At 34.7% G+C, this 22,544-nt stretch overlaps 2 protein-coding genes across 2 annotated transcripts in view; one reads left to right on the forward strand and one right to left on the reverse strand.

Moving 5' to 3' along the window:
• LOC123524908 (origin recognition complex subunit 1-like) overlaps positions 1 to 8,951 on the reverse strand; it is a 50,477-nt gene extending 41,526 nt beyond the window's left edge. The window contains exons 1-2 of the mRNA XM_045303520.2: positions 8,801 to 8,951; positions 3,268 to 3,380 (exon numbers count right to left, since the gene is read on the reverse strand). Of these exons, the coding sequence (XP_045159455.2) occupies positions 3,268 to 3,380; positions 8,801 to 8,907 (220 nt within the window). The 5' untranslated portion in view covers positions 8,908 to 8,951. The remainder of the gene's footprint in view (positions 1 to 3,267; positions 3,381 to 8,800) is intronic.
• Positions 8,952 to 17,410: 8,459 nt separating this feature from the next.
• LOC123524911 (potassium voltage-gated channel subfamily B member 2-like) overlaps positions 17,411 to 22,544 on the forward strand; it is a 173,180-nt gene continuing 168,046 nt past the window's right edge. The window contains exon 1 of the mRNA XM_045303522.2: positions 17,411 to 17,645. The gene's annotated coding sequence lies outside the window, so the exon portion shown is untranslated. The remainder of the gene's footprint in view (positions 17,646 to 22,544) is intronic.

A 22,544-nucleotide genomic window follows, 5' to 3' on the forward strand; every position in this document is an offset into this window, starting at 1 on the left:
TGGCCTCTAGAGAGGTCACAAGGTTTTTCTATTATTTGACCTAATGACCTAGTTTTTGAAGGCACGTGACCCACTTTTAAACTTGACCTAGATATCATCAAGGTGAACATTCTCACCAATTTTCATGAAGATCTCGTGAAAAATATGGCCTCTAGAGAGGTCACAAGGTTTTTCTATTTTTCGACCTACTGACCTAGTTTTTGACCGCACATGACCCAGTTACGAACCTGACCTAGATATCATCAAGCTGAACATTCTCACCAATTTTCATGAAGATGCATTGAGAAATATGGCCTCTAGAGAGGTCACAAGGTTTTTTCTATTTTTAGACCTACTGACCTAGTTTTTGACCCCACGTGACCTAGTTTCGAATCTGACTTAGATATCATCAAGATGAACATTCTGACCAATATTCATGAAGATCTCATGAAAAATATGGCCTCTAGAGAGGTCACAAGGTTTTTCTATTTTTAGACCTACTGACCTAGTTTTTAACCCTACGTGACCCAGTTTCAAACTTGACCTAGATATCTTCAAGGTAAACATTCTGACCAATTTTCATGAAGATCGATTGAAAAATATGGCCTCTAGAGAGGTCACAAGGTTTTCCTATTTTTAGACCTACTGACCTAGTTTTTGACCGCACATGACCCAGTTTTGAACTTGACCTAGATATCATCAAGGTGAACATTCTGACCAATTTTCATGAAGATCCATTGAGAAATATGGCCACTAGAGAGGTCACAAGGTTTTTCTATTTTTAGATCTACTGACCTAGTTTTTAACCCCACGTGACCAAGTTTCGAACTTGACTTAGATATCATCAAGATGAACATTCTCACCAATTTTCATGAAGATGCATTGAGAAATATGGCCTCTAGAGAGGTCACAAGGTTTTTCTATTTTTAGACCTAATGACCTAGTTTTTGACCCTACGTGACCCAGTTTCGAACTTGACCTAGATATCATCAAGATAAACATTCTGACCAATATTCATGAAGATCTCATGAAAAATATGGCCTCTAGAGAGGTCACAAGGTTTTTCTATTTTTAGACCTACTGACCTAGTTTTTGACCCCACGTGACCCAGTTTCGAACTCGACCTAGATATCATCAAGGTGAACATTCTGACCAATTTTCATGAAGATCTTGTGAAATATATGGCTTCTAGAGAGGTCACAAGGTTTTCTATTTTTAGACATACTGACCTAGTTTTTGATGGCACGTGACCCAGTTTCGAACTTGACCTAGATATCATCAAGATGAACATTCTGACCAACTTTCATAAAGATCCCATGAAAAATGTGACCTCTAGAGTGGTCACAAGCAAAAGTTTACGAACGCACGGACGACGGACACCGCGCGATCACAAAAGCTCACCTTGTCACTTTGTGACGGGTGAGCTAAAAATATAAAATAAACAAGGAGCTGCGTTCAATAAACGCTTGATGCCCCCAGTGGCAGGTGATGTTTGAAAATGAGGAATGGTCACGGTTACATCTGTATTAGTATCAATTCATTCTTGTAAGCGGTATTGATGCTAGACGAAAGGGTCCCATTTGGTTAACCAAGAGATAGCCCATACAAAGCGACCTAAGTCCAAAACGAGGTCAAGGTCAAACTGAGGTCAGGTGATGTCTGAAGATGAGGAATGGTCACAGGTTACATCTGCATTAGTATCAAGTCATTCTAGTAAGGGGTATTGATGCTAGACGAAACGGTCCCATTTGGTTAACCTCATACGGACTGACGGAACAATCACTATATGCCTCCCGCATCAGTAGATGCCGGGGGCATAAAAATTTGAAATCCACAAATTTACGTCCCCTCGAAACAGCCATTTTGACCAAAACCAATAAATTTCATGCCGACAAAATAAACGAGTTCACGGTGCTTTTTTTCCAAAATTATGCACCTTTTTTGACTTAGAAAATTTTGGTTAAGGTTTTGCATGTAAGCAGGTATCTCAGTACCCACTTATTGGAATGTCAATTAAAATTTCACCCACTTGTTCAGGCATGATCTAACATGCAGTGCAAAGATTCCATAATGTTACTTTGCATTTTTACAAAATTATGCCCCTTTTCTGACTTAGCAGTTTTTGGTTAAGTTTTTGTATGTAAGTAGGTATCTCAGTAACAACTTTTGGGAATGGATTGAAACTTCACACAATGTGATAAACTGACTTATACTGATCAGGTTCCATAACTCTATTTTACTTTTTTTACAGAACTATTCCCCTTTTTCGACTTCGACAATTTTTGTTCTGCATTTTTACAAAATTATGCCCCTTTTTCGACTTTTATATTCATTCAATTGACAAGGCGGGGCCTCTGTGGCCGAGTGGTTAAGATCACTGACTTCAAATCACTTGCCCCTCATCGATGTGGGTTCGAGCCTCACTCGGGGCATTGAATTCTTCATGTGAGGCTGGCTTATGAAAGGTCGGTGGTTCTACCCGGGTGCCCGCTCGTGACAAAATAATGCACGGAAGGGCACCTAGGGTCTTCCTCCACAATCAAGGCTGGAAAGTCGCCGTATGATCTATAATTGTGTCAGTGCAACGTTAAACCCAACAAAATAAAATAAAATCAATTGAGAAGGCTGTTGAGTAGTCAAGTGTTGCTGTCCGACAGCTTTTGTTAAACAGGCAGTAACTCTGAAATTGATGAAAGTTGCATGTGCACTAGTGATCTACATTTTGTGTAGTTTCATGAAGATCCAGCAACAGGTTACTTAGATAATACTTAGTTAAAAGTGCCTATTTTTTTACAAAATCAAGGGGAAAAACTCTTTTACTAGGTCAAGGGGGATAATACTACATCTGAGCAAAGGTCATATGCTAATTTATAATTGGTGATTCTAGTTAGAACACTTTTTGAATCATACAGATTTTCAATTTCTGACTACAGATGGACAGACATTCATTCTTGCAGTAAAGAAGTTAAATGAGGCTTTTCCTTTTTTTCTCTCTATTGCTCTTTTAAGCCATGTAAAAGAATTTTAGCTACACATAAGAAACAGAATGAATAGAATTACGGTTTTCGTAGCCACATAACTATTCCACTAAATGTGCGGACAAACAGCCGGATGGACAATGCAATATTTATATCCCTCCACCTTTGGCTGAGAAAAATATAAAAAGTCTATTCTTGGATCAAATGAACTTTTCAACTTCAATCTGATGTCTACGTTATCTAGTCAACATAGCTGTAACATCTACTAAGTACTGTAACTATTGAAAGTCATTAAGACTGTATTCTATACCAGTATCAAAAACATCCAGCAGTTTGTAGATATGGGTGGCTTTGGAGGTCATATCATTTGACACAAACACAAAATCATTTCTGCGAAAGAGCGTTCCATTCATCGTAAACCCTCTGAAATAAACAAAAAGAAAAACGATCAAGATTTTATGAATTCTAATACTTATGATCTCAATAAGAAACAGATTTAAAGAAAAACATTGTCCACAAGGGGAAGTAAACCCTCATCATTGACAAAAAATTGATATTAAAAACCAGCGTCTCTGACCTTAAATTTGTACAACCATATAAGACTTTGTCTGTCTCCCAGCTGTTAGTAAATTTAACTGTGCAACTACAATCAAGCTCATATTGATTCTCGTATTCCTTGGACAACCAAATTGTTTTGAATTCCTCTAAGAAAGTTGTCTTTACTTCTTTATGCATAGTCAATGGAACTTTTCAAAACATGTTGAATTTGTAACAAAACATTAAATATCTAGACCTAAATTCAGGTTGTTTTAAATGGCTGAAATATCGGCTGACATTGCCAGGTGCGGGGACAGTCGAATTGGGGAGGATGACCTCGAAGTGTTAGTCCAAAATATTAGATGTGTACATGTTCATTTCACCTTCAACATTCATTATTTTACATTTTATTTTCAACATGCACTGTAACGTCTAAACAGGCCCTAATCAGTACAGTTAATTCGACGGTTCCGACGCATTCACCGGTTCCGAAGTATTCCGAATGTAATTCTTGTCAACAACGTGACATTACTGATCTGAATAGCCATTTATTTTCCTCCTCAAACAAGCTATTAACCATATATATTTCAGCTCCCATTAAAGTTAAAAAGGTAAACAAAATCATATTTACAATGTGTCGAGTGTATGTAAATCGAATATGTCAGATTAGAGCATTTTGAGTGTTTCGTTGACACATGGCGGGCATTTGTTTTTTTTGCAAACAAATTCAATCTATTTTTTTTTCTGGTTGGACTTACATGTCAGATGTGTATGTTACATATTAAACTTAGTTGGAAAAAAGTACAGAAATTACTTTATCTGTGTATTATATCATATAGCCATTTGTGTAAGTTCCTAAGCATGTGTTACTGAATTAACATCCAGAAGAGGCATCCAGTGGGGAAATGTGTAAACAGCTGATTTCATGCAATTTAGTAGCAATTATTAGAAAATCAATGTTTTAACATTAATTTGCCTTTAAAGGTAACTTTTTCTGTTTCCCAGGGTGTCTGTCTGTCTGTCTGTCTGTCTCTGTCTACCTGTCTGTAATATTACCTATTTGTAAAATGGAAATGTGGGCTGCATTTTTCAAGAAATTACAATTTCTGATTTTGTTTGTTTTGGCTATTTGCATGATGAAGGTGGCATGCTCTTGTAAGTTCAACAAGACCCCAACAAAAAGTAAGAAAGTGGCCTGTAGAACTCCTGTCAGCCCAGCACAGAGTAAGGCAAAGAAAGTGACTTTGAAATATAAAAGGGGGTACAGAAAATTACCTGGGAAAATTGCCAGAATAAGAGATGCTATTACTGAGGTAGAGAATGGAAGTTCTGTTTGTAAAATGGCCAAGAAATTTGGCTTTAGTGAAAGCTTTCTTAGGAGAAGAGTGAATGGTGAAGTAAAGATTGACAGTAGAAATGGCCCTAGCCCAGTATTTTCTTGTGCTGAAGAGTGTGAAATGGCAAAGTGGTTGTCAGAAATGTCAAAAAGAGGAATGGGGCTTGGACCAGCAGAATTTTTAGATTTCGTTCAAGGTGTGGGAAAAAAAGAAAAGAGAAAAACTGACTTTATTAATGACAGACCTAGCTACACTTGGTATTATAGTTTCATGGCGCGCAATTCTCATTTGGTTGAGAAGAGACAAGAATCTTCTCTTGAAAATTCCAGAGCTAAGGTGACTTCACAACAGCTGGATAAATGGTTTGCCAGTTACTATAAGTTTTTATCAGAACTTCATCTCCTTGACAAGCCACACAGAGTTTACAATGCTGATGAGTCGGGGTTTTCAATGGGCAGTAAGGCTTCTGTTGTTATAGGTCCGACTAAAAAAAGAGTATCCTGATAATCCTCCTCACTTGTGTGGACAGACAAAGAAACGTTTAACGGGAATGTTTTGTGCTAATGCTGAAGGAGAAGTCATTCCTCCATTTCTTGTATATCCCCAGCCAAAACCAAGTAAATATGACCCATTAATTGGTAGTAGAAAAGGTACTGCAGTAGAATATAGAGAAAAAGGTTGGATGAATGGAAAGACATTTCTTAAATTTTTACAACATTTTGACCAGTATGCCAGTCAGGAAAGACCAGTGCTATTACTTATTGACAGCGTGAGTAGCCACATTGACTTGAACATCTTCACTTTTGCAAAAGAGAAACAAATCGAACTTTATAGGTTAATACCTAATGCGACCCATTTCCTTCAGCCACATGATAATGGCGTGTTTGGGCCTCTTAAGAAAGTATGGTATAAAATTGTCAGGAAATACACAAAGGAAAACCCAGGTAAAAGCATAGGTAAAGAAAATTTTGCTGGTAAACTTCATGAAGCATTTATGTTGTTTTACAAACCACTTACAGTGTCTAGCAGTTTTAGATCTACTGGTATACATCCAGTTGATAGGTCAAAAATTAGTGAAAATAAACTGAAACCAGCATTAACTTTTCAAATAGAATCAGAATCGTCTGCACCATTAAATTCCATGGAGGAAAATTGCCAGCAGTCAGTGTCATCCTCAAATAATGACATTTCAAATTCACCAGTACTTGATTCCTCAGTGGAAGACAATCCAGTGAACTCACAATCAAACAATTCACTATCTGGTCTGTCCCTTCTTGCAGATGTAGCCCTGACTGACTGTAACAATAAAGTCAATAAGACAACTAGTGTAAACAGTAATTCTTCATGTTCAAAGTACGGATCTCCTAGTGTAAATATTGAATCTACAAGTAGTATTAGTACTGCCTCCTCATTTATTCCATCTACAGACTGTGGTGACAATGTTTCTATGCACTTAAAGGAAGCACTTGTATTCCCGTCTTGCAGCAAGGATGTAATTCAAAAAAAGAGAAAATCAATGTCAGATTCTGTATCCGGACTGCTTAACATCATCGGAAAGTATTAGGAGTGCAGCATTAAAAAAGCTGGAGTCTGTAAGAAAATTTGCAAAAAAAGAAAAACTAGCCAGGACGAAGTATATTAACGAAAAAGCTAAGCAGACATTAAAGGAACAGAAACTTCAAAGAAAAAAAATGCAAAGCCAGTGAATAAAAGAAATACTAGCAAAACCGGTGGTAATAAGTCATCTACCTCTAAGAGGGCAAGAAACGCTAAGAAATGTCTGGTTTTTAAAGATAAAAAGTCTGATAATTGTGTTGTTTGTAAACTGCTTTCTGAAGATGAACTAGGATGGGTTCAGTGTGATCTGTGTGACTGTTGGCTACATGTGGCATGTATTCCAGATGATCATGAATATGATAAAAATGCTTTAAGCCAAGAAAATGTTGACTTATATTGTCACATATGTGTAACTTAAGTTATCCACAGAATTAAAGGCAGATTGTCAATGTTTTTCTGAATTTTTACAACTTCATTAAGACAGCATAGAAAATGCTGATAAATTTATTGTTATAAATATAGTATTACTGGTACCATACTTTATTTTTTGTTGCTTCTAATATGAGATAGCTTCTACTTTAGATAGCATTGTGGTCAGGGTTTCCATTACTACATTGATTATATTATAAATAATGATCAACTTTCCTTTGACACAATTACTGTTTACAAACTGAAAAGTACTGTCAATAACTTGAATAAAGTAAAACCAACCATGTAACAGTATGATTTTCTTTATTATACAATGTAAATGATTTTCTTTATTATACAATCAAACAATTAAAGACATGGCATCTTTCTCAGGTATGGCAGATAAAGCCTTCTCCAATAAGTCCACATGTTCCTGGTTTTCAGATTTAATAACATAATCACATGGGATTACAGCTCCTCCTCCATTGTCATGCACAGCAGGCCATGGTGGGAAGCTCTGACATGGCTCTCCTTTGGCTATGGCACTGACAAAACCACCTGACTCTATTACCTCCCGAAAGGCAGCTGCCAAGCCCCTTGGAACATGACCAATAGGATGTCCAGCAATGTCACTTAGCTTCAAAAAGCGTTGAGAGTCAGTAACTTGTCCATGCATGTTTGAAGGGAATTCTTCAATAGGTGGAATCCATACTAGAGCAGCATTTTCATCATGCACATTGGTGTATTCCAGATCTAACTTCAACAAAGTGTTCATTGGTGGTTTTATCTGGAAATGATGATATCCCTTTATCACAGAATCCTCTATTTTTACCTCAATCATAATTTTACAGGTGTTATAGGAGAGATCGCCGTGACGTCACACGTTAACATCTGTTTATCTGGTGGTTGGCAAAACAAATGATTTTAACACCGTTTGCGTATTGAATCAGAATTTTTAATTTTTAATAACTTTTTTGCTCATTTATGGATTTTCAAAATTCAAAAAGATTTGAAATACTAACAATCTTCATATTTTTGTATCCAAATATCTTTTTTCAATCAATAACCGTTTTAAATGACATATAATTTTAAAAGCGGCGTAGTGATTTTCACAACCTTTAGAAAAACAGTGTAAGTTAAGCGTTCATAATTAATCCATTTTATTTCGAAATAACAATTAAAAGTAATCAATAAATTGCTTGTTTTATAACCTTTCCATTGATCAAAAAATTATTTATGTAATTTGTGTTTTAAGAAAGTTTAGACCGTTAGAAAAACATCACTGTTTACAAAAAACATGGACGGTCGGCTTCTGCCCACCCGATCACTGTCTTATCAGTTCTAAAAATAGAATTTGTATACAAACACGATCTCTCCTATTGTCTTGCTTCAGACTGATCTCCAATAAAAAGTTTTGAACACAATAAAAAAATCTGTTTGACACTTGTGAAAAGTCTTGAGTGGGTATCTACCTTTACTTAGTAAAATTCCCTTTAAGTACCCCTGAAGTGATTTTTACACGAGTGTGAAAAATACGCCGGAACTGGCGAAAGTGCAACGGAACCGGATAACATATACGGATAGTAAACAATATTGACTTTTCTAATCATTGATGTATTTCGCTGAAAAGTATAATTGTTTTCAGTAAAGGACTTTATACCTAATTAGTATGTGCTGTTATATTTGTAGAGGATATTGTTCTCTGAAAGTTACGCGCTTTGATACAAAAATTGCGTCTGAACCGGCGAACTAACTGTTGCATGTAGCATTTTCTTATCCGTAAAATACTGTGAAATAATTCATATTCGTGGGGGACTAATATTCGTGGATGAGTCAATCCACAATAAAAACTTTGTTGATATACTAGTTATTACAAAATGTTGCTGCAGTTTACAAAGAACATGTCACTTAATGGCTATTTTTATATGGAACAGGTACCATCCGTTTGCTTCAGAGAAAGACGCATCGCGAAAACACATTACTTTACAATAATCGACTCCTTACTCATAAAAGTTTTTGTCTGGTTCATGTCTATCTTTAGATACTCCTTCGCCTTCCCATAGGATTGTGTTTTTCGAACCAACAAAATATCTTCTATTCGACGACGGCATTTTAACAATCAGCTGTTTTTCTTGTTGTTGTTGTAACTGTCTCCTTTCCCGCCACAATTAGGTAACACACCACTATATTAATTTTCATACCGTTACGGATTACGCGATTCATGTAACAGCTTATATTTTTCTTATTTCTCATGCTTTTTCTTTATTTTCCTTATTTTCAATAAACTCCAGTATAAATAAACAAGAATATTTAAACAAAAAGCATGCAGGCTACTTTTTCGAAATTTTCATGGATCATTGCTAATAAAGACAAAATAAATAAATAGATAAATAAAATAAAAGATACAACAATCTCATGTATCTTCAAATTTCAAAAAGCGAACAATAGAAAAATGAAAAATTATCCAGATTTCTTCTTCTTTTTTTTACAAAATATTTATGCAGGCACGTTTCTTTTTGCTCTACTGTTTAGCCTCCACATTTTACCTTCTAGAGGTTGTAAATATTCGGCCACTTTTTAAACATAAAGTTGGATGTATTTTCAACGTTTTCTTGGAAATAAACCGATGCTACAGCCAAAATTGATCTTCTTTCAACAAACTGCAATCAATTTTCAGTAGCATACCTCGTGGGAAATATTTGCCAACAGAGATTTAAAAAGCGCCTGTCATCTTTCTCACACCAGCATGACGTAGTTTTTACGTCACTGTTTATCACATATTCTAGCATAAAACTGCTGTTCTTGTCACTTTTCAGGGGTGATTCAACAGGAGAGTAAAGAGAATCTCTCACTCGCGTGCTGTATAACACCTTTTTTTTATATATGAGCGTTCCGTGGCAAAGCATAAACGTATTACGGCCGCAAAACGGATAATTCAAAAGGAAATGACGTCAATGTGAAAAAAACAACGTAGACATGGAAATTCAATGACATTTAGGGAAAATATATTCATTTTCTTGGTTTTAACGCGTTTTATGCTAGTTAGCGCATGTTCTTTTTGTGTTATAAAGTTTAGATTTGAATTAACGCTTGTCGGGCCTCATCATAAACGAGTGCCTGCAATGATGTCACGCGACCCGCGAGACAAACTATTTACTATTTAGAGTACACAACTATAGGGAAGGACAACTGTTTTTCTACTCACCTCAACTTGTTGTTTTTGCCGACTTTGTTGCTAACGCAAGTGCTTGTGATGACACAGATGCGTTCTCAAGCATCTGGCTCGAAAAAAAAAGCTTTAAAGTGGGTGGCCGAATATTTACGACCTGGCCGAATTTACGACTCGAACCAGTAGAATTTGATTAAATCAAAGTTATTCGAAAGAAAAGATATACTAGGAAAATTCAGTCAACGCGTGTGGTTGACCTTTTATTGCACTGATTTGAAAAATATGTACCTGAATCAAGTATAATGGAAGCCTGTGGGAAAACTACAATTTTGATAATTTTTGCGTGCAGAAGATTTCTGCTATGTAGATTTTAATGAAACAATTGTAAAATGACATATTGCATTCATTTTGGTAAATAATTTGCATAGTTTCGTGTGCTTATTTTTAAGATATTTGTCAATAATTAAAGAGATCCGTATAATACAAGATGATTTTATGATCAAACTTTTTAAGGCATCAACATTTTGTTCGTGTAGTTTATCTTAAGAAAAGATAGAAATGTTCTAGATTTTATCAATTACGCAAAGGCTCTTTACCCCGGTTCGGGGATGTAGCTAACGTTTTACGGATAAACTACGTTACGTCTTGTAACTTCCGGTTTTTCCAACGTACCGAACTGCACTGCCAGAAGGCACGATGTATGTTACACGTTTCTTTACTTCTCAATAACAAATTCAGTCAAACCGAGAATGCATTTATTCTGCTTGTTTGATAATATTCTATACTGCTTCCAAAATCATTGTACATTTTATTTCTTCTCATGAGTTAGTCTAGTATCATTTTGCTTAGTTGCATTCTTTGCTTTCAAAGGATCTTCTTCCATGTTGTGTTGATTATTTTGCGCTTGGTAACTATATACCATCTGTTTGTCGGAATGTACCTTGTCGAAACATATTATGTATTGTAATTTATCACACATATTGTTGTTTGTTCCAGTTTCCTTTACATTAAGTTTCAATAATACTGTCAAATTTTGCAAAAGTCTTTGCCACTGTTTGGGCATTTTGACCAAGGTTATTTTCTGGAAACAAAATGACAGTCTTAAACAATCAGTATTGTAGATGTTGTAGAGGAAGAGCACAACAATTTATTGAGCACAACAGTTTATTGATAAGTATTTTAATATGAAATCAAAAGTTATGAACTGTCTAATGTGTATTGTACCAAACAAATTTTCATTTAATTCCAAATTGTCAGAAAATAATTTCATATATTTTTGCCAAATAACAGAGTTATCCTCAGTCTGAAAAAAAAAACTTCATAGTTGGCTGCATTCTTTGAATATGGCTTTTCCTCTCGAAAGATTGCCCTTGTTATGTTTACGTAAACCAATAACCTTTTTTCCTTTGCCAGTATTTAGATAGCTTATAAATATTAAAGCACATTTCATAGACTTTATCATGTAAATTAAACATTTCAAAAACCCGATTGGGAAGTTTTGTTTCCAATTCAGGAAGCTTTGAAAGTTAAAAATGAAAAAGTTGCATAAATTTTATAAAAAACGTTAAAAAGTCAAAGGATAGAAATTTAGAAAGGTCTCTCATGCTCAAAATGTTGTATTTCATGCAATGGTACCATGCATAAATTCTTATGCACAAGGCCACTTGAAAGAAACCAATATTAAAAAATGGTGATTTTGTTTCCCAGGTGGGAAACAAAGCACCCTGTTTAGTATCAAATTTTCCTGTCCGGAAGAAGGGAAAACAACGTAGATTGTTTCCTGAAAGGGAAGTTTCCCCAACTGGTGAATGGTACATAATAAAAGTGTTTTCATCTAACGACATTGTGAAAATACATAAGGATTTTGCGTTTATGACATTATGGTTCTGTATTTTAGTTGGAATTAAAATTAACTTAACATTGATGCTTGCTTGATTTCTAGGGAATCTGTAGGATTCTGGTTTAATACATGTATGTCATATGAAATGCAAGCTTTGCAAAGAGAAATTCGTTCAGTGATTTACAAAATATTTCCACTAATGGCTATAATGTTTTCATTTTATCCGACGTTGAAAGTAACGAAATTTAGAGAAATAATCCGCTGAAAATGCCATGACAGATGTGATTACAATTGTTCTTTACTCAATCCGTTTTGATGTATTAGTACAAACATCAGTTCTTCTCACGAAACATGTAATATCTGCCAATATTTTTAAATTACTGAAACTACAGTTTGGATTACGTATCACACTGGTAAAACAATGTGATAGGACTATAATGTAAGATGCAATTTATAGATAACAGAATTGTAAATATTGATATTTTACTGGAATACTACGGTTAAATATCAAATTATATTATTAAATCTTTATTTTATAGTAACTTCAGTTGGTCTAAATATAATCGCATAAGTAGTATATATAGTCGTTTTGGCTTGTGGGAGAGCCAAAAAGTAATATTAAGCTTAAAAAGTGACGTCATAACGTTATGACGTCATAAAATGTGACATCGTACACAATTTTAGAACACAAGTCAAGAAAGAAATAATTATATACCAACCGCCGCATATGTTTACAACCCTTTCCACAAGCTACCATCAAATTGTTGATTTAAATGATAAAATGACATATTTTTGTCAGCATGAGAATTTATCTACCTGGGAAAAGCGATATCGACATCGGACTACACCCTCTGTTGATATACAGTACATTTCTCAGGTCGAGAAGTCCCCTGCCTTACTAAAAGGCAGTAATTGTGTAATATTTAATAGTCATTATTAGATATAGTACAAAAAACGATGTTATTTCATATTTGTTATCATTGTTATCATTATAATTTATTTTGTTCTTTTACGAATTCTACATCAATAGCTAATTAAATACATCTTTATGTGACTTTTTAAATATGAATTCAAGTGGTATAATGAATAGATCGTATGATGGCAAATTTTGATTTAGTTGGGTTTTTTAACGCCATTTTTTTCAACGTACTTTCTGAAAGTGTGCCACCTTCTAAATGTTTAAGATGTTGATAAAATAATAAGGTTTGTGTTAGACTACTCGTTAGAACTATGTTTATCTAAATCATTGGGTGTGGCAAAGACTTTTGCAATATTTGCATATGTACACAAATAGAAGATCGCACCTGCAATAACAAGTCATAAACAAACACAAACGCACACGCCTCTTAATACTAAAATGATTCCAATGTCGTGTCTTCTTAGTCTCCCCGTATTTGGGCTCAGTGTTGGTGCCGTAATATTTTCTGGTCCTTTTGGATCGTGGAGTCCATTAAATATTTATAGATAATAATGTTCCGCTTTTGCCGATGCTGGGGGTGGGAGTGGGAGTGGGGGTTGGGGTGGGGATATGGGGTGAGTGGTGTATCACATTTCGCATTTCATTACCTCTCAATAACAGACTCAATCAAAGCGAGCCTGCTATTATTTTTGCTTGGTTGCTTTTTTTGTAATTCCAAACGATCTTCTTACACATTTTATTATCTATATTCTGTATTCATGGTATGGCATCAGTAATATACACGTAGCAGAAAAACAGCAATATACACGTGGCAGAAAAGTAGCAATATAGATCTACACGTGGCAAAAAAGCAACAGTATACACGTGGCAGAAAAGCAGCAAGCAATATACATGTGGCAGGAAAGCAGCAATATACACGTGGCAGGAAAGTAGCAATATACACTAGTAGAAAAGAAAACTTAGATGGATACCGTAAACAGAATCATGGTTAGAAAACAGAGATATTGTCTGGATATGGTCATTTCCATGGAAATAGAGGTTTATTGCTATTTATCCGCACAATTATCATAAATCCAACGAAATTGTCTAGACTGTGAAAACAAAAAAAAACATTTCCATTGAGACTATCGAACCTGTTATTATCATTAATCAAATCTGTAAGATTATCATTAAATCGCTTTTGTAATCAAGTTATCTGACTGGTTGTATTCTTTAAATTTGTCAACAAAGAAAAATACAAACAAATGAAGTGGTAACAGCCATCGCACTTTCTGACCACTAATATTTGGAAAAATATATTATATAACTGAATGCAATAACGATCCGCCGCTTTTTATAGATGTTCACATCTTAGCTCTTATGGCAAATGTATACTTGTGGATTTTCTAAACTACAAAGTTTTTGTTTTTCAAATATTGTCTAAGTAGTGGTTCCAACATATTTGGGAACCTTGTTACAACAACCAACCATTGTTTAATATAAATGCTTTAACACATGATATTGGAAAATTACTGACGAGAGTTTTGCGCGTTGCAGATGGTCGTATGATTACCGAAACACATTTATATCTTTTGCTGTGCGGTCAGAAAACACTTTAAATTTAAATGTTAAACAATGCTGCATAAAAAAATGGTTAGGACGGTGCAGACTACGCAGATGGTTAAGGTACCTAACTAATAAAATTATCAAAAGTTATCAAGTTTACCAGATCGTAACAGGTTTATTATTTTGTTTAGTTTTATCATTTTGTTAACCAGGTTTTTCGGTTATTTGGATCATCGGTACGTGGTTGTTTGGCGGACGTGCTTGTGGCATCAAGCTTATTGTTTCCACTCAGTAGCTTTAGTTTGGGTTGAGATACTGAAATGAAACTTGCTTTTTTGGATTGCTTTTAGTAAGTGGAATAAAAGTCAAGGTCACTGTTACTAAAATAGAACAAAGTTTTCGCTCAATAACTTCAGTTTGGTCTGACATGTTGAAATAAGCTTAGCCTTTAGGTAGCTTATAGAAAATCAAGGTTTAGATTGTAGATTTGGTCAGTTAAATTAGGTTAGTTTCAAGGTCAGCATAACTTAATAAATCTTAACACTTAGAAAATTCCACCGTGGCGCAGTGGGCTATATAGCGTTGGTCTATTGTACCTTTTGAAATGTTGAACGGATGGGTTGCAGTTTAAATCCCGGTTCTAGCCTTACTTTTCCTTGCTTTTGCTTTTTAGAGCCAATTAGATATTATAGGGTCTAGGCACAGTTACTGAAAATAGAAAGATTGTGAATTGGATTCCGCTCAATAACTTTAGTTTGGATAGACCGATTGTCATCCAACTTGATGTGTACATAGCCAATTTTATCACTCAGCTGCAAATTAAGACAATTGCTTCGTTTGTGGATATGGTAGATAAACGTAAATATGTCAAGATCTTGCCTCTGGCGGAAAAAAAATGATAGCAGATCTGTTTATTTAGCACTTTTGGAGCTACATCCAGTGTACGTTTCCTCACCGTGGATCCAAGACAACTATTGATATGACATAAAAACGTTCTTGACTTTATTTGAATGAGTCTTTTAGTATTCTTCACCATTAATGTACGAGTATCATTAATAGACAGCCATCAAACAAAGCTGCATCTCCATTAAGTCTGTATACTGCTGTAATTCCAAACAATTCTGACCACTGACGATCCGCTTAATGGACACAGAACAGCAGTTAAATGTAATTGCTTGGTCGGGATCACTGCTTTTATTACATGGTGTCTTTTTCAAAACTGAACGAAGCAGGGCGATTTCTTTGTTCCAATTTAGTTGTGGAGTTATTGATCTTGAGACAGATTGTTAGAGACACTTTAATATGCCATTAAAATGATATCAATATGAAACAAATTCAGAGAAGATGGAACGTAAGATGAAGTCAGATTAAAGTCGTGATACGAGTGGGCCATAATTGTGATCTCTGGAGTGTTCAGAGCGAAACTGTATAAGTCAGACGACGACGACGACGGACGACGGACACTGGGCAATTGCAGTGGCTCACCTTGACCACTTTGTTCACAACACTAGCTCACGTTGACCACTTTGTTCTTCAGCACTATAAGGCATTCAATGTGTATGAAGGTAGGTCACAAAATTGGCGATATGTATGACACAAATTTTCTCTCACGGACAGACGGAAAGACAGACAAAGCCAAATCTATATCCCCTCCTCAAAGTGGCGACAAAATAAGCCAAACCTTATCGTTATGATGGGAATGTATTTTCAGCAGTTAGGAAATATTATAAAAACAAGTTGGCCAGGTTTTAAAAAGAATTCGCAAAGCATTTAGAAAAAAAAACTGTTTCAATGCTTGAGGTAAAAATGTCTTTACAGTACATTGGCTATAAGTTGGCTGCTTTCTCTGAAAGAGGCTATTTCCTTGTTCTTACTTAATGAAATATTAAAGAGATGGTTCTTTGCAAATGGGTTTGTAAAGGACTGTAGCTTTTCACGAAAGAATTTCAACTCATTGAATGAATAAATTCAAGTAAAGAAAAGAAATATTTGATAAAGATCAACTAAAATCAGAGGTTCGATCTTTGAGGTAAACGTTCGATTTTGACTGAAACTGATTGAAATTTGAAACCGAGGGTGTGTGAGACAGGAAGTCGCATACTTAAAACATCGTGAATAATATTTTTCGCACTGAGACAAAGCCCCCAGAACAGATCGAAAGAGAAATCCTTTCAGAAACAGGCCTGTCCGGCTAACTTAGCCTAGCTCTTTACGAACAGACAGTCTGGTTGGTTTATAGAAAACCGATACAGGCAAGGACATCTTTCCTGGGAAGCACTAGTACTTAGGTAGGTCGGAGACCCCAAGGGCATCTCAAATTCACAATTTAGAGATAATTTATGGATTATGTGCATTTCTGTAGTTAAAAGTTATTGAGTAAAGATCGTTTAAGTAGCACTGACCTTGAAATTATGACGTAATGACGGCAGATGCGAATACATGCCTTCGATGAGCTTGCTTAAAGTGGAGCTGTGTTTTTGAAAGGTTGAAATAATGAAACAAATACGGATGAGACATGCTTTTATATATTATTTCATTTTACAGTTACTGGGGTAAGAAATCGCTTAGCAGTTTGTGCTATCATATACAGGAATTTGAAAAACTGGCAAACTGAGCATTTTCCCCATCATATTTTTCGACCGAGAGAACACAAAATTCAGGACAAGCAGTATGAAAAGCTGCCAGACATGTATTGCCGAAGGTTTCTAATGTTAATATTGTAATATTTTAATAGCAGGTGTGTGGTTTCAGACTTATATGAAAGGTTTTGAAAGACGATAAGCTTCTTCCCCGAGAAGCTCTAAAATTGTTGATTTCCTCTTTAAATTTGTCTTGCTTTTATCCATATAGATCTTTATAAGCTAAATATATCTGCTGGCATTTCTGCGGAATAACATACTCACTGTATCGGTCGATAACCAATGAAAACTGCAACGACTTTATATTTGTAAATCAGTCGTTTTGTCGCAGGGTTTTTATCTCCAGAATTTACTGACTTCCTCCTCTCAATACAACCAGTATCCATGGAGAACGCTGTTGGCTACAACACCAATTAGCAATATTATAAATATTGATTACCGTACTATTCAACATTAGTGCCGTACAATTTTCATGCGCTCAATCTCAATCTTGAAGATTTTTCATTATCAGTTGTTACCATGTGTCGACTGTGGACTGTTTTCATTCTATGATAACAGCTGAGGCATCGATTAGTTCCACGGAACGTAATATCTCGGAATAATAAATATCGTGGAAAGGACCTCTGCTCTATGTGTAGTTTGATAAATAATGCATAGTTAACGTTGATAAAACATAATGATGACGTAATCCTTTCATTGGCTAAATATGTGTTATTGGATTTAATGGAAAACAGCGGGTGAGTAAGGACTGGTATCTTCACGTTCTGTAGTACGGTAATTAGACCGTGTTTATTAGGGTAATAAATATAGCGTTGATATATAGTGATGCATTTTTTGTAAGAAGCCTTATTTGCCTTGTAAGGGTATAGTATACTGTTTCAGATTTGTAAGATTTTTTATACTAAAATGTTACTATATTGAGATACATCATCTTACTATTAGCAAGTCATTATTGTTATACATGTATAATATTGCGAGTCATTATTGTTATACATGTATAATGTTCAAGAATTAAAGTATGAATAAAGTTAATGAAAAAATAGAGGGACAAAGCAAATTAAACCGTATCCATAAACAACACTTAGCTTACATCCTTTTTATCTAATAGTGGCTATATAGGTAACGTAGTTTTAAAAAATCGTCTTATTATATACCCAATACAGTTCTAAGTTTTCGGATTTTTGTAATAATCTAAGGTATTTCCTTTTGACTTTGTGATTCTTCTTGCCATGAGTATTTGAATTTTTTGCATACCGGACCATGGATTTCTGGTGATTTCACTGGTGCTGGAAATCTCACTCTTACATCCCGGGTTGTAAGATGACTCTCGTGCTGTAAATAACGTATAACTATAGTGATTTCGAGCAGTAATTTTTATATTTTTACGTACAATCAGATAAAAATAAAATAACTTGGTAGTTCGTCTTTGTTCCTTATACTATATTTCTCGATTAAAAAAAATCGTTATTTTAAGCAATCTGTTTCACTGCAGTTGATAAAACAAAACCGGAACTATTACGTTGCTTTTGTCTTTGTAACGTCATGACGTACTTCCAAGTTCGCGCGCTTTGTTAATACGCTAATGTAAGAAAAAAAAAGAGAGAGCTATAAGTAAGTCATTTTGTTTGATCCTGTATTTACTGTCATTTATTGAATATGGCATGCAAGAAAATGATTTTATCACTGGTAGTAGGTGCTTATGGAAATATCCGGCTTTTCTGTAACTGTTTACGCGGTATCTCGGCAGAGCCTTTTCATCACCTAAACAGTTGCCCTCGAGAACGGATATTGCCATATGCACCTACAACTAATGGAAGAATCTTTACAGTAACTTCGTTCTAAAACACTAATTAAAGGGCGTGTTACCAGATATTCTATATCAGTTTCATTAGGTACTGACGGCAATTATGAAAATGTTTACCAAGTCGCATGTTTAATCAAAGCATACATTTTTTATCAAAGCATTAATGCTGCTATAAAGTCTAATAAAATTAATTTATAAAAGGTATTTATTTTTAAGAGAAATAAATAATTTAGTATTTTAGGCAGTCAGTACGATATTGTACGAGTGAGAATACGTGTAACCAGTATTTGCATGACTGAAGTCTGATCATATCTGTTATATTATAAAAATATATTATGTAACAGCATGCTTGCATCAGCTAGAAATTGATTCGTTTTGTTGTTCACATTTAACAAATGTTTCAACGCAAAACTTGTGATTTTGCCAATGTCTTAAATCTGCTGTAAGTGTCATAACTATTAGGAAATTGTGATGTTAATTACACATATTAATTGAACTGAAATAAAAAATATCACCGTTATGATCCTATTCGTTTTACGATTTCAGCCCATTTAAAAAGTCATAAACGCACACAGAAATGTGTTTATCTTAAATATAAACGAACGAAAAAGGTTACTAAGGAAGGAAAATGATTATACTCGTGCAAATAAAATAACGTCGTTGCCGTGCTTTATTTATGAAGAACGTTTCATTTTTGTCTGATATTTAACCATGATTTGTGAAATGTCAATATCTTAACTGCACGATATACACTCGTTTCTTGAACATACTTTTGTGACTTATTGAATATGGGATAATGTTTTATAATGAACAAAATATCATACTATGATTCGAGCTGTTTTGAAAAATCGTCAAAATTCAGATATGCATTTTAAGTAATTTTAAATATATTGACTAACAGTTCAAGTGTAACTATAGAATTTCATATCAAATCATACATAGGTCAAAGGCGAAGCCTATTTAAATGAAAATCTCAATGTGGATGTACAAGTTGGAAAGACAATGGTGAAGAGTTTATGAACGTTAAGCTATTGCATAATAAACACCAACAAAAGTAAACGATACCATAACAAATATTCAGATATAGTTTTTTCTCAAACGTTATTATTATTTACCAAAATTAAAACACAATAAGTAAAGTACTTGATATATTTCACTTATGCACCTTGTTCATTACCTAGTAAGCTTTTACGTTTTAGCAAAACCTTTCTAAAATGTATACAACGTTAGTTTGTTTTTCCAGCTGCATAACTTGATCTCCAACTTGAATTAATACAAAAGAGTGATCATCACAAACAGGCAAGGCAGTTTCTGAATAATTTGAAATTCTACCTGCTATTATTTGTATATGAGTTCAGTTGTTTGGCGTCAGTATAGTATTTGATACAAAATGACAGTTTCACAACAATTTATTGACTGCAATATTATATGAGCCGCGCCATGAGAAAACCAACATAGTGGCTTTGCGACCAGCATGGATCCGGATCCATGCTGTTCGCTTTCAAAACCTATTGCAATTAGAGAAACCGTTAGCGAACAGCATGGATCCTGACCAGACTGCGCGGATGCGCAGGCTGGTCTGGATCCATGCTGGTCGCAAAGCCACTATGTTGGTTTTCCCATGGCGCGGCTCATATTATGACAGCAGTTTCTAAGATACTTAAAGTAATGGGTATAGCTGTCATGAAAATACACTTAGCAATATTGCTATCTCACCGCGTTACAAATAATGACATTTCTAAAACCCATTCGTCAAAGTTTATATAGATTTTCAGGATACGCTTTAGGGTATCAATTGCGAATATTCGGAATACAATTGGTATTATCCATTGAAATTACACGTTAGGGAGGAAGTTAAAAGCTAATTGAAAAACTCATTTAGAGACATTCGATTTCTACACATGTAATGTGATCGACATTTTGGCTTATCGTTTACAGTCTAGAATAATAATTATGTCTGGTCAAAGTCTAAATTGCAACGAAAGCAAATAGTTTAAGGCATCGGAACATTGATTTTAAAGAAGGCAAATTACTTCTTTAAATGAGAAATGGTCTAAGCTTAAGAATGTTTTTGACGGTGTTATATTTCGGAAGTTTTTACCTAAGCCAAAGGCTGCTGTTGTGTATTTGTCGACCTAGATAACATGGTAAATGGTACGAATTAAAGCGCCGCTGTTTGTTGTAACCGGACCTTCTCATAACCGTATACCCTACCTGTCAACAAACATAAAATGAAACATTCCTTTCAGAAGTTCTTATGAAAGTTTCAAATGTTAACCATCGTATTGCGTCAATTGTGCCATAACAGTTCAAGAAAATGGCGTTTTTCAAGTTTGATTAGTTCTGTATTTGTTGTATATTGTTCATTGTTTGAAGCGGTAGCAGTTTATTATATGAGAACAAATGCGGATCATCCTTTCTTACTAGCATGAATTTCCTCGACGATCATTTCTAAATATCATATGCACTATTGTTGCTAGATATCTATTTTAACTTGAAGCAATAACAGATTTGATATATGAGACTGATTTATAATTGCACTGTTCGTGCTATAACAATTGACATTTTTTTTGTCGGCAGATAGCTTCGTAACTAGTGTTGTACTATTATACCTTATCCGATATAAAATAAAGCATCTTATATCTTGCTATTCAAGTATTTAATAAAAAATGAAATCTTTTTAATGTGAAAAGCATTCTCCGTCGTAGTGACCGGCAGTACAATAAGTATAGATACGAACAAAGAAGCAACAGAAATCAATTTGAATAAGTTATCATGTTTGACATTATCTTGCAACTTGTAAGTCGTTGTTACAGACATGGGCTGCAAACTGTCAAACAATAGGAAAAGTTTACCGAGTTCATTAAGTGGCTGAACATTTCTTTGAAAACTAAAGATGCGTAGAAATTTTTGTTGTTCTCAATTATATAGTGCTTTCGAGACGATTAAAGTCCCAAATATTTCTAGTTAAAGCCATTTTCCTAAAAGACATCTGTATAATCATTAATTACTTGGAGTGCGTATATAATTACTGTACTGAGATATTTGCTTAGTCCATTTATCAGGTACATGGTATGCTTTCATCTGCTTATTGGTGCTTGATACTAATTAGAGCTGTCTATATTGCAATGTATCAGATACTAGTATATTGTATTCCTTAACGTTCACACTAAACACCGACTTAGATTTTTTGGAAGATAAGATTTTGTATAAAAAGCTGCTAAAGCTTTGAATGAATTTATGGACATTTATACCTGTCATAGAAAGCACAGCCCTGAAATAATGTAATCTGCCAAATGGGTATCTTGGAGGAAAATTTGCCGCCTTCTGCGCTTACGTTAAAGGGGTATTTTTAATGAACAAAGCATAAAAATGATATCAGCTTGGTACTACACCTCAACTAGCCAAGCCATTCCGTTTTAAGAGGAAACTTTAGTTTAATCAGTTTCAATTCGGAGACATGTCTAAGCTTAGCCTTAATGTAGTTCTGCAAGTTTGATAAACCGGAAGTGATGGCGTAACGTCATTTATCCGGAAAACTTAGAATAAAGCCTGAATTTAGCGTACGAAATGAAAGTAATTTTTTGAATTAATGGCAACCTGTGTGTAAATGTATTACAATGACACTGTTAGTATCTTTCTAAAATTAAAATATGATATTAAAACATCTGACACGTTAAATAATTCAAAATAATGTATTAAAATTAGCGTGAAATGCGCTGTTCACATTAAACATGGTCAAATATCTCAAAAATAAGCACACGGACCGATACATTTTATTTCACCACATTATAGGCCATTTGTTTATTTACAACTGTGAGAAGTTTCATTG

The sequence above is a fragment of the Mercenaria mercenaria genome, chromosome 3 (assembly GCF_021730395.1).
Source record: "Mercenaria mercenaria strain notata chromosome 3, MADL_Memer_1, whole genome shotgun sequence".
Lineage (NCBI taxonomy): Eukaryota > Metazoa > Mollusca > Bivalvia > Venerida > Veneridae > Mercenaria > Mercenaria mercenaria.